This window comes from Malania oleifera, chromosome 3 (genome assembly GCF_029873635.1).
Source record: "Malania oleifera isolate guangnan ecotype guangnan chromosome 3, ASM2987363v1, whole genome shotgun sequence".
NCBI lineage: Eukaryota > Viridiplantae > Streptophyta > Magnoliopsida > Santalales > Ximeniaceae > Malania > Malania oleifera.
In genome coordinates this window covers 13364225-13378155 of record NC_080419.1, presented here as the reverse complement: position 1 = coordinate 13378155, position 13931 = coordinate 13364225, and the positions used below count along the sequence as shown (strand labels likewise).

General features: G+C 34.1%; 1 protein-coding gene across 1 annotated transcript; it reads right to left on the bottom strand.

Annotated features, from left to right (window-relative positions):
• Positions 1 to 10899: 10899 nt before the first annotated feature.
• Positions 10900 to 12183, bottom strand: LOC131151824 (probable membrane-associated kinase regulator 1). Its single transcript, XM_058103250.1, has one exon. The coding sequence runs from the start codon at positions 12081 to 12083 to the stop codon at positions 11052 to 11054; it is 1032 nt and encodes a 343-aa protein (XP_057959233.1). The 5' UTR covers positions 12084 to 12183; the 3' UTR covers positions 10900 to 11051.
• Positions 12184 to 13931: the final 1748 nt, after the last annotated feature.

Here is a 13931-nt window from a genome sequence, read left to right as displayed (position 1 = left end):
CTGTTTCATGAAACTACTCATATACAAACTGTATATGCATGTAAATTTCTCTTTATACTCTGTGTATATAAATCTATATCTATATATTCTGTATAATCTTATATACTAGAAAAACTATATAAATTGTATATATCATCTATATCCGTGTACTCAGTATAGTATGATACTTTATAAAAGCTGTATAAATTCTTCATCACATGAAAATCTACTCAGGCCACACAAGCATTTAAATTCATATTCTGTAAATACTGTATAATAAACTGGTATAAATATATGTCTATGAAATCTCTTATAGCATTATGAAAAATCCTAGCATAGCATATTTCTCTTACCTTAACTCTGAAAAGCCCCTATAAAATTCTAGCTCTATACCCGCAGGGTTCCTAACTCAACATCCTAAAAACACAATCCCTCAGAACAAAATATCAGTATTTTGTTACCTATAACATTTCTTATAATTAGGAAAAAGGAAAATACTGAATAAAATGTCTTACCCTGAGATTGGGACGAAATCTAACCCAACTTTTTCAGCAATCAGTTCCAGTAGACTTGCAGAGAATCTCGCCAGGAGAGTCGTGGTAGCCTCAGATCTTCGATCAGGAGAAAAACAGGCCCAGAAACGAAGAGAGAAGTGAGAGAGAATCGTAGAGAGAGAGAGAGAGAGAGAGAGAGAGAGAGAGAGAGAGAGAGGCACGGATAAATGATAAAAATATGAGTTTTCCACTTTTATACTGTGGTCTTTGTCGGCGAGACACAATAATCGTCGACGAATCTTTCAATAAATTCGTCGATGAGTCCTTGTATTTGTCGATGAAATTCAAGCTACCCCATAACTCCTCTCGGTATTTTCTCGTCGACGAGGCCTTGTATTCGTCGACGAATTTCCTTATGTACTCGTCGATGAAGTCTTATATTCGTCGATGAATTCTGGCAATTCCTTGAAATTATTATTATCTTTATTATCTCCAAAATGCGATGTTGTCGACAAACGCTTTGCGTTCGTCGACGAAGTCTACTGCCTCCTTCTGTTCCTATTTTCATTTTCCTCTCTCTTTAATATTTAAATATCAGTATTTTCTAGGTCGTTACATGACACGTGAAAGGTTGAAGCCTGGAGACCCTGAAGATTCATTGATGTTATAATTTATATTATCATTCAATTCGGGTCTGTAATAGTAATTAGGAGAAAAAGGTTTGTAATATTTAATGCATACCATGCATGTAGAAACTACAAGTTCAAAGACCTTAGAACGACTTTACGTCCCTACACAAAATCATGACCTTAGTAAGACCTTAGGGATCACCCTTCGGTCGACTGATGCCATATTTTTTCAGTGTCCTAAAAACGATCAAAACGAAAAAGACCTAAAATGACATTATGACACTCATACATGCACAAATATATATATATGTTTATATGGAAATGGTGATCACATAATTAAATTGAACCGAAATGCACTTAAAATACATGTTCGGTCGACCGTACTACACAAATACAAATACGTCAGTAGACCAAACTGGTGACCGGGTCAACACTTTGACCACTGCTCGGTCGACTGAGCCATGCCCAGTTCATTCTACCCGATTGACCGAACTTCCTCCAAGTCAACCATTTGACCATACGGTCGACCAAGCCTAAATTATAAGCCAACAACCTGGTCGACCACACCCACATGTGGGAGAATCCAATGCTCTGATCGATCGAACTGCTTAGTTCAAAACCTCATGGTCGACTGAACCACGCAAAAAAGAAAAATCGTCTTTGGGACACAATGTCCAGTCAACTGAACTTTTAGTTCAAAACTTTCTCGGTTGACTGAACTTGCACAACTCGGTCAACCGAACCTTGCCTTCGATCGATCGGTGCTCTCGGGTTGCCCTATATTTAAATAAAGTTAATTGTGTTTAAATGGTTTAAAACAATCCTAATAATACTCTATATGTCCCGAACGACTATAATTCTTCCCATTTCTATATATTTTGATTAGAATAAAATTCTTTGAAAATTTTATTGCCCAAAATCTTCCCCACTTTCATATTCTTCATACTCAAAGCAATATACTATTCCATTGATCATTCTATTGCAAAACCCTTTTGAGAGAAAATATTTTAAGTTGTTTCATATAGTTCCTACGTGCTTACACTCTCATATATGTGCATTGATTTTTTATTTTAGTGAGAGTAAGCCTAGAGGTGTTTCCAGTGATTTAATTCATAAATTCATTTGTATGAAACCTTCTTAACCTTGTGAGTCTTTGCATTCTCATTGTAAAACTCAAAAGCTTGTCTTGTGTTGTGAAGAAAAATATTTTAAAGACTTGTTTTTCAAAAATATCTCTTGTGCTTGAACTTTTGAAAATCTTATTTGAGATATTTGAATTTCATATTGAAAGTTAAGTAAGGATTTTTCCAACAATTTAATTTGATAAATCTTGTGTGGGAAAAATGCTACAGTTAAGTGGATCTTTTCTTACATATTTGGTGTGAATTGATTATTACATGCGCATATTGTAGTAAATATTTGCTTAGTGTGAGAAGCATATTTCCGAGTATACAAAAATTGTATTACACATTTGTTGTATTTTAGGCACGAGTCTGAAAAGGGAGACTAGCCCTATTGAATAGTCCCGAAATAGCTTAGGTCCGGTTAGAAAAGTTAGGTGCGCTATATTAGTAAGGCGTGTTGGTTGAGGTCAGCCCCTTGAATTGACATGATTGTAATCGGTGTTGCTCCACCCGTGAAATGAGTCATTAGTGGAATCCTCAAACTTGCGAGTTAGAAGCGGGGACGTAGGCACAGTTGGTTGAACCCCGATAACATATCGTGTGTGTATTTTATTTTTTGGTAATTTATTTATCGCACGTATATGTTATATTGTGAATGTCGCGTATAATTTAATTTCTGAAAGTTATATTTATATGCGCATTTGGAACCGTATAGACAGATCCTAGGTTACGAATATACTGCTGTTAGATTAAATAAACTTAAAATAAATTTTAAAATTTCAATTCACCCCCTTTTGGGAATACATCAAAGCTAACAGTTTTATAATTTTAAAATTTGTTTAAAAATTTTAGAGATGTTTATTTCACTTGTAATCAAATAATATTTTTATTCTTAAAAATAATTAATTTTTTTTTTTAATAATTTCTTAATGAATATTATATGCCATATATAGATCCTCATAGTACATTAAAATTAAAATTTTTCTTATATAATTTATATGTGCTCTTGAATGCCACGTGGGAATCGCAGGAAATTAAGGTTGGGACACAGTTGTGGCCGTCGGACCAAAAAGCATGAAAATCAATGCCTCACGCAATCATGAAAAGTCTTCAGCTTTACATGGTACTACGCACGTGAAAACTTATTAGAAGAGGGCCACGTCATCGTACTGCACGTGACATGTCCTCGTCTTCAACTGGATCTTTTCTTTTATATGACAATTGACAGGTGGGGTGATAAGAAATCGACATCACTCTGAGGAGGGCCTGCACGTGACCCTATTAATACGACTTTACGTGAATCGTCAAAACACTGTTAGCTTAATTTTTATAATTAACGTAATTATCATTTTCTTATGCCGAGATATCTTGGCACTTAATTTTTCGTATCAATTGTAACTTAAATAAAAATTATGGCCGATTTCGAGCCAACTCTTAAATAACAAGCCTTTAATTTGATTTTAGATAAAAATTAATTATAAATTTATTAAAAAATAATTTAGAATTACTCTGAAGAGTCGGAAACATTCGTGATTGAAGTTTCGAGTAAAAAAAAATTATATATTTGCGTTGCGTTTAAGTGTGTAAATTTTGGACTTTAAATTTAAATAATTTTAATATAAATTTATATTTTCTTTAATATAAATTCAATCCTAAAATCTGGTAATAAAATTTATTAACGGTAACATTTTCAACATAGAAAGGCAGTCATTGAAAATACAGACTCCTTTCACACTCAAGCTGAAATGGTCAACACTTCCAAAGCTACTTTCTCCTTTTTGTGCCAAACTTTCAACCCAAATATTATATAAATGGAAAGTAAGCTGCATCCATAAAGTCGCAGAAGGAAAAATACAATGCACGTGACAACCCAACAAATGTACTATGCCGGTGGGAGTCTCCATGCGTGGAAAGATTGATTGAAAATAGAAATTGATGTGACATCAAACCATGTAAATTTAAATAAAATATAAATAAATTAAGAGACGAGTGTATCTGGGCATAACAATGTCCGTTAAAACTAAAATACAAGTTAGGCCACTCAAATGATTTGGAAATTTGAAATGTTATTATTTTAGGCAAAAAATGGTACATGCAAATTTAAAATAACTTGAAATGAGATAACGAGAAAAAAATTTAATAACTCTTAATTTGGTAAAAGAAAATGCTCTCAATCGGATGTATTGACACAAAGAATTCATATAATCGATCCAATTTAATGAAACTTTAGGCTCGTTGTTATTATTGTTGTACAAATAAAATATCCCATAATATCTATATATTTTTTTAAAGAACAAAAATTCTTCTAAACAACATGTATATATATATAGACACACACAACAACAACAACAACAACAACAAAATGAAACCTCTAATTGAACTTGCGCAAAAACTCATCAAACATTAAATAACACAGTATTTGTCATTATCAAAACAGGATATGACTTATAAGGTCAACATAATTAATTAATTAATTTACTTCATGAACAAAACGTGCATCCAATACGAATTTTAATTCATTTTTATTTTAGAAATGCAATCAAACAAGCCATGCTAGTTTTAGGTTAATAGTTTTTTATTGTGATGCCAAAGGACCATTCAAGGTGAGCAAATCAACAAAATCAAAAGAAGGTATGGTTGAGGCTTTTGGGATCAACAAATTTAGAAATCAGACAATATTATACAAATGAAAGGAAAATATTAAAAAAATTCATATTTTCATATTTGTTATCAAGAAAAATAAAAAATAAAAAATACCTACTAAAAAATAATTTTACAGATAATCGATATTTAGTTTTTCCTAATTTTTAGTCATAGTAAAACAAACTTTCATTTTTATAGTATTTTATATAGAAAGAAAATATAAGGAAAAATAAGTTTTCTCCTTATTTTCCTTTCCTTTTCTTTTTTCCAAACAAAATCTTTAATCCAAATAAACGTTAGTTTTAGGGCAAATTTCACTTGACAAGGATAATCAATATATTTATGTTCAAGTACCACCTCTATACAACTACACTTAGACTTTTAGTTGCACCTAATATGAGTTGTTGTATCAACTTCTATTTTTAAAATTAAGAAAATCATAATAGAAAATTAAACTTTGACAGTTAGGGATTAGCATAAGAGAGGTGGGTAAGTTTCATGGCAAAAGCTTAAATTAAGCTTGTCAACTTTAAACAATATAGAACATAAAAATTAGATGCAGGTCAAATTTGAGAATTAAATCAATCTCTTTCAGTAGTTATAGGTCAATTACAAGCTTTATACCACTTTTAAACAAATAGACTTGAACAAAGAACATAAGTTAATATAAACTTACAAGTATATAAACTTTTGAATTTAAATCACATTTAGTTTATGAAATTGAATATAAAAGAAACAATATGATATGAAAATTTGGATTTAGAGTATGAACAAATCAAGTGATAAATTTCATTTCATTGCATACAATTCATTCCATTTCTATTCATAAAAATGTGCAGTTATAGGTATTGATATTGAAACATGTTGTAGTATGTGACTCTTATGAAGTGGAACACATGTACAGAGGTGCGGGGGTATTTGAGGAATTTTCCTAATACCTCTGTATAGTTAGGGTTACTATAAATACATATGATGTAACCCTACTTTCTATATAGTGGAATTCAGCCGCCGCTCGCTCTTGTAAATGTAGGCATACTGTTGAATCACGTTAAATTCATGTGTTTTTATTGTTTTATCTCTATATTTTTTTCATATTATTCATCATAATTATCGTACGTTTCACAATAAAATATGTAAAGGATTGAACAATTTTTTCAAAAGATAATCAAAATATTTTTAGAAATTGTAAACTTGATAAGTTATTTGGCTAGTTTGAGAACTTGATGATGGGTGGAGTACAAGGTAAGATCTAAAGTGGGTTAGCACCTGTAATTTTTAACCTACTTTTGAAATTTAGTTCCTAAAATTTTTAACCTAAAGTTTGCCAGGTAGTAGGTCTGGACTTCACATCAGAAGTGACCCTTCATGGCAAATATTGTTTGGTATTTCCCAACTTAATTGGACCTTATGCTCACTCTTCCAAAATCTATACATGCAGTAGAAATGACATTAAAGGGGTGATACTTTACCTAACTATTGACTATTGTCTATGGGAGTTGAGCATACTTTGATTTGGATTGATTTTACTATAAATTTAAAATTAAATTCATAATTATGTCAATTATAAATTGAATTTAATCGTAATCAAACTGTTCATTTATTGAGTCAATTTAGATTTATTGTTTATACTTCGAAGTTTGTTTTTCATTAAATTAAATGTACAAAATGAGTCAATATAAATACAAACCTTTGTTGTATAGTCCATAAATATGTTGTCTCGTACAAACTCAACTTAGGACATTATAACAAAAAAAAAATTATTAAAAAAATATAAGAAATGGAAAAAAATTGTGTGATACAATTTGTATATATATATATATATATATATATTATATGTCATATATGTGTGTGTATGTATATAATAAGCATATATAACATATATAATATACATTAAGGACGACTTGTGACTTTGGTGACCCCAAGGTCATAGGTTTAATTCCCCCTTGAGGCATTATGTCAGTGAATTACCATAAGTGCATCAATGGGCGAACATCTTTCACCCCCCAAGTTTGATGCTGCACTATAATGTCCAAAGTGGTACGATGGTGATTGAAGTTTCCAGATTATAAAAAAAAAGAAGAAAAAACATAACTAATATATGTAAGTACCACTCTAACTCAACAACTCGAATATATTGATTTATCAAATTTTTTGAATAAAAATTAAACCAACAGTTGTTAAATGTTGAATCAAAGTAAAGAAATTCTTGATTTAGTATGATTCACTGATTCACTAATTTGACCAAAACTTATGAACACCTCTAACAATTTGTTGAGAGAGTGATTTGAATATTTATTTAAAGTCCTCACAATTTTATAATTATTGTTCTAAAAGAATAATGGGAGTTAAGAGGATAAGAATTTTTTTTTTTGAAATTTTAAAATAAAAGATAATGTATTAATTTACTTGTGTGTACATAATGTAATTATGAAATAGCTTATAAATTGAGAGTATTTTTTAGAAGAGTTTTTTCCCGGTTTATCTTTTTTTTTTTAAATATAGTAAATAATATTCTATTCTATGAAGTATTTCCTAGAATGACTCTAACATAATCTCGTTACTTGGTCCAGTGAGATTTAGTTGGGAAAGTTGGACACGTGGCAAATCTCGATGGTTCATCCAACAAGATTTGCTTCGGAATACTAATGGGCTCATCCACCCACCATTGGACGTGTGGCAAATCTCGTTACTTGATGGGATATGCTCAATTTTTAAAGGGGACTCTACCGAAATTTTTTACAGTAATTTGATACGTTGAATGTGTATGAAAGTTGTGAATGTAACATCGTGAACGTACTGGTATTGATTGTTTAGGATAAATGTTTTCTTTGAACAGATGCATGGATAGGATATGCTCAATTTTTAAAAGAGACTCTACCGAAATTTCTACAGTAATGATTCTTTATATAATTGGACGCCCACACTATACTAAATGTATATCAAATTTTGAGTTCCAAGACTCAAATTAATATTATTCATATTATAGAATATTGGGTCAACAATAAATAAACAATTCAATATAACAGTCATACGTTACAAATATACACTAATAAGAAGATTATTTTGGTGTGATCTTACAACAATAAACCCTTAAATTATGTATGCTACTTATTTAGCACATAGAGACACCAACAAGGTTAGCACCAAATTGCTCATTGTCATGCAAATTTTATCCTTACAAAATTTCTTATATCTAAGCTTTCTTTGTTTTACTTTTGTATTAAAACACAAGTCCTTAGGTTGTCTTGCAGGCAACCGAAGTGAAATTTTATGCTATCTTAAATACTAAATTGATAAGAATAAGTATAGTAATAACAAAAAAACTCATAAGCGCATTGTTAGTCATGATAACACCACGATGTGCTGAGCCTTTCAGCTCTGTGTTTGAACTTGTTCCCAGCTATGAATACTAATAACAAAAGTAAAGATGTTTTTTTTTTAAAAAAATAGCCATAAGCCAATCTTTTCTAGTTGTAGTTGTTTAAAATATGTTTTTTAGTCTTTTCAATGAAGTCATTGGAGGTAGTTTTGAGAACGGTACCAAATGATCGAAATGGGAAAATGTCCAAAGAGTTTCTGCGTGTAGCACTCGATGAGATTGGGCCTTCGCCTAGTTTACCGCCACTGGATGAGATTGGACCTTGATTAACTATGTTGAGACCCTCACAAAGTTGTTGATTGCTATCACAAGTCATCGCTCAATGCCTTGCAAGCTTTCATTGTAGAGGGGGCAGATGGAGATGATGAAGATGACCCCAAGGATGTGTGCAGTGCAGTTACTCAACGTGTTGGAGAGGCAGGAAAAAGGACCAAAAGTTACCCAAGTGTATGACTTTATGTTTCTAGATCTGCGAATCAATGAGAAGAGGACCTCTACAATGGTGGAAACGTGGGTTACACATAACTTTATCTGAAAGCCAGAAACATAGAAACTCAACTTAAACTTGGAAGACTTAGGACGTATAGAAGTGGTCAGTTCCGCAGCTCAGCGTACTCTAAAAGTAGCCAAGCAAGTGACTATGAAACTTGGACAGTGGGTGGGAGATGCAAATTTCATAGTGTCGATAGATGATTTCCAAGTGATAGTTGGAATGATATTCTTAAGGTAGAGTAAGGTAGTATCGATGTTGTTTGCTAGTTCCTTTTGCCTGGTGGGGGGGTTGTCTTGCATGGTGCAAGTTGTTAGAAAGAAAGGGGATGACGACAAGTTCCTCTTAACCATACAAATAAATAGTCACTGGGATCTAAAACTAAAGTTTTCAAAAAATTCTCAGATGAGGGTCATTTCTTGGATAATTTTGTAGATTTGCAGAATGAACAAAACTGTTAGGTTCTATTTGCATCCAAGATTTTGTGGAAGGGAAGGGAGCCAAAAGAAATAATAAAAAAAAATAGAATTATTAAGATTCTTAGTTAACAATTTCAATAATAATTATTTTTAATTAATATTTAAATATTTTCTAGTCAATAAAATAATAGAATATTTTCCTATTTAATTAAATATAATCTTGCTATTAGTGTATATTTATAATGTATGACTGTTATATTAAATAATGATAAATATAATATTTTAAACTAAATTACAAAATATAATTTATTTTATGTGAAAATTTAAATTAATAAATGATTCATCCCTCCAATAATTTAATTAATCATTATTATAATAAATAAATAAATAAAAAGAACACAAAAAAATTTCATATGCATAGCAAATCTCGCTACTTGATACAGCGAGATTTAAATGGTAGTTCAATTTGGTCTAAACATGTGGCAAGCAAATCTCGCTAGATCAAGTAGCAAGATTTACCTATGTTTATCTTGGACGTGATTGACAAATCTTGTTACTTGGTCCAGCGAGATTTGTTTAATGAGATTACGTCAGAGTTATTATGGAAATTATTTTACCAAAAAAGGTATTATTTAATATATTTTAAAAAAAAAGATAAATCAGGAAAAAAACTCTTTTTAGAAAGATAATTGGAAAATATTGAAAATTCCTTAAATTTTTCTAAATTAATATTAAAAATTATTTAAAAATTTAAATCTTAAATTTAAAATTGAAATTCATGTTCCAATCAAATGAAATGTGTTCGCTTTGCATTCACGATTCTATGAACTTTTGACCTTGGCATGAACTGCATTTAGATTTAGATAAGGCTGCCTAACCGATAAGGGAGGACTATGCCACATCCAAGTCTAATCAAGTGGGGACACGTATATTCTGAAGTAGGAGGGTACACATACACATCAGGAACATAGATTTCTTATTGCAGCCAATATATCTCTGCCACGAAATATTCCAATGGGTGGCTCATTCTAAACGCTGTACTTCGCTTGGAGGTCCACTCCATTCCCCTAGGCCCCACCCGCTGCATGTCCCTAGGCCCCACTGTCATTCAAAACGTTATCACCTGATCACAGCCGTCCATTCCGTATTGCCTGCGTTATGATCCCAGATGGACATCCACCAAACCGAGGATTGCCAGCAACGTGCGGTTCTGATTAAACCGAGAATTGCCAGCAACGTACGGTTCTGATTGGATCCATCTAGTGCGCCATAAATGTCACGCAGTCCTCCATTTGGATATGAAATATTAAAATCACTGTTTGGTCGGTGAGAAAGTTCAAAGCCGCTTCGCATAATGAATAAGTATCACCGTCTGAGCGTATTGTAAGCGATTGCACATGGGGGATTCCACGAAGTAAACGCATGCTTTTTTGAAAAATTAGGGGAAAAAAAAAACAAAAATAAAATATATGGAAACAAAATCAAAATCAAAATCAAAATCAAAATCAAAATCAAGCACTTAGGAAGCTTGAAAGTAGTGGGTAGCTAGCACGACGGTTGGTCGATTTTAGAGGCAATGACGGCCCAATCATCGTGCAGGATGGGTTTCGGAACAGGGGAGGAAAGGACAAAAACATCGAGGAAAATGGAAGTATGGAACAGTTACCGAACAAATGATGATGAAAACCTAGATTTTGAAGCTCGCATTCCAAGGCTCCAAGGCATCGATTCTCACGCTATGATTAAATCAACATGAAGCTTTTATATAAAATTTTCGTGCCAGATCAGAAGAAAGGTTTCATGTTTCAGTCTCGACTGAAATACAGAACAAAAAGGAAAAACAGAGACAGAGACGGGACATTTAAATTAAACGCAGAATCTCAAATCTCAAATCTCAAATCTCGTTACTGACCATGGCTTTATTCTGAATCATGGAGTTCTTGCAATATGCTATTGCGCCTTGAATCGCGTTCTGCAACTCCTCCATTGAAGAGGCGTCCGCATTGTAATTGCTGCCGGGTGTTCTATTCGTACCGGTTATGCCGGACCGAGAGAGGACGCCGGAGTGACTCGGCGACGAACGAATCGACGACGGGCAGCTCGACACGCAGCTTCTCCTTTGCGGATACCTCAAGTTTCCTGAAAAAGAGTGGGAAAATCCGCTAGGGATGGTTTCCTTCTTCGCGTTCGGGACCTGCGCTTCCCCGTCGAATTTCACGGATCTTCCCGTGCAGGTCACGGGCAGGGGGAGCGCGCCACGCGAGGTCAGCGTCGGAAACGGCGTCGTTCCTCCGCCCAATTTCTGCTGTTGCTTTTGAGAGAACTTTTCGTACAACGGTTTCACTTTTTTCAAGTACTTCCGAATTACCTCCTTCGCGGTTGCGCTCGTCCGTTTGACGGATGATCCGGACCCGGGTTCGGGTTCCCGGGTCTTGGTATCCTTCTTGAAAACGGAGGAGAACCTGGCCAAGGAGAAATACTTATTGCTCTTCTTAATCGCGTGGTTCAAGTCGCGGTTGTTGGCGGCGGCGATGCGCTTGAAGTCGTCGTCCTCGGCGACGGAGCTGGGGCGGGAGGAGTCGCACTCGGCGAGGGAGGATAGGTCGGTGTTGAAGGAGGAGTGAGAGTCGTTGGAGCTGCCGGTGGAGTCGCGGGAGGCGGTGGTGGCGGAGTCGGAAGAGGACGACGACGAGGAGGCGAGTATGAGAGTCCGGACCATGGAGAGGCGGGGTGAGAGGTGGAGCGGGAGGAGCTGCCCCTTGTAGAAGAGCTCGTCGGCGGGGCAGAGGGCGGACGATGCCTTGTGCGGCGATAGCGAGATCGTGAATTCAAAATCCGACGACGAGGATGAAGAAAATGAGTGCGCCGGCGACGATGGCAGCGTCTGAGATTTCAGGTCTCTCTGATGATCTCTTCTCTTCCCCATCTCTTTCACTCCTTCATCATCAAATCGGTTAGAGAGAGAGAGAGAGTGAAGAACAGTTTAGAGCTTGAGAATCGCTAGATGCGTTGTGTTGTATATTACTATATACTATATAACGTTGGTGAGGTGGAGATTTAACCACGCTCGACGGCGGAGCGTGGCAGCACGCGTCTCCCCTGTTTGTCTCCTTGTGGCGGCTAACATATGAAAATAATATTCCCCTCAAATTCAACGGGCATTGAAAACTAAAATTCACCTTCTTATTTTTTTTTAAAAAATAAAATTTACAAAAAATAAAATATTCAAATTTCAAAATGTTTAAATATACAACTAAGAAATTTGGATTTAAATATGATTCACGTAGATCGTGATCCGTACGTCATATTGGGGTGATGGGTGAAATAAAATTTTCAAAAATAGGGAGTGATTTGTCGGTAGTTATGATCTGGCAGGGGAGGCTGCCGGAAGTCACATGTGCGTCTCTCCCACACAACGCCGTGTGCGGTGGTGGTGGGGGCGGGGGAGGGACCAGTGGACGCATTCATGTGTGGTGATGACAACTGGGTAGGTGTCACGTGCCTTCTGCGTGAAAAGGGGGAGTAGCTTCGGTGGCTGATACCTCTGCGATTTTAACCTTTTACAATAGTATATAATTACATATGATTAAAGATTAATTTACAATTACAAGGAAGCAAGCTAGGGTAATTAGTGAGATCCCAGATGCCGACTTGGATCCTAGTTGTCAATCTCGATAATTATTTTTAAAAAATAATAAAAAAATAAATAATATCTTTTAAAATGGTATTCCAATATTTAAATATCATGACTTTATGTTATACACGTTCAGTTAAAATTGTATAAAAAGCCGGAAATAAAAAGCCTGAGTTGGCGATAAGCTATGATTAATGTAAGTTTTCATCGGTCAAGACAATAATAATAAGATAAAATGTATAGACATCCTTTTAGATAAATGACCTTAAGTCATTTAATTTATTATTTTTCTTTTAAAAAAAATCCTTAAAATTAACAAATGGTTGAACTCTTAAATTGGGATCTTGATTGTGTTCCGACCATTTGTAGAAGTTGTCTTTCGAGATTGGCTAAGACATAGCTAAGATCCCAATTTCAGAAAGTCAAATACAAATCTTGAAATGATTTGTTAGAAAAACAAATTAAGCTTTAAATTTTGAAAATTTTAATACAAATAATAAAATTAGACTTTTATGCTATATGCATCAGCGGGAAATAACTGAACTAAAGGAGTTGTGCAAGGGAGGACGACGGGGCCATCGATAGTGCGGGAGCAGTGCGAGTGCATCTTCCCCATCATATAGAACCTTAAAATCTAAAGGGCTATAAAAAAACAAAGTATATTGTATAGAACTCACAACCAAAGCGGTGTGGGAGTGTTGATTTGATTTGATTTGATTTGGTTGTACCATGTTCATCCATTTGTATTTCGACCTCATTTTAATTCTACACTTTTTGGGTATAAATAAAATAATTTTTTTTTTTAAAAAAAGCTTGATATATATAATGTTAGGCAGAATGGTATGGCAATTGAATTTATCCTACTTCTTATAATATGTGTTATTGTAGGGTTAGGGGATGTTTGTTTGCACCTGTTAGGTTATTATTAGTTGTAATATGTGTTATTGAATGAATTTTGATTTTTCAATAATGATTCATCAACACATCTCATTTTTCTTAACAACTCTATCTAATTCTCTTTATGACATTGAGCATGATTTGATGTTATTCTCGTTTCAATTTTTGTTCTCATTCATCTTATGATAATGTCCCATGCACCTCGGATAATACCCTAATTACTTTCCCGATTAATGGCCATCC

What these genes read in the sequence shown, in the direction of transcription:
- LOC131151824 (XM_058103250.1), bottom strand. Translation starts at nt 12,083, where the DNA reads ATGGGGAAGAGAAGAGATCATCAGAGAGACCTGAAATCTCAGACGCTG.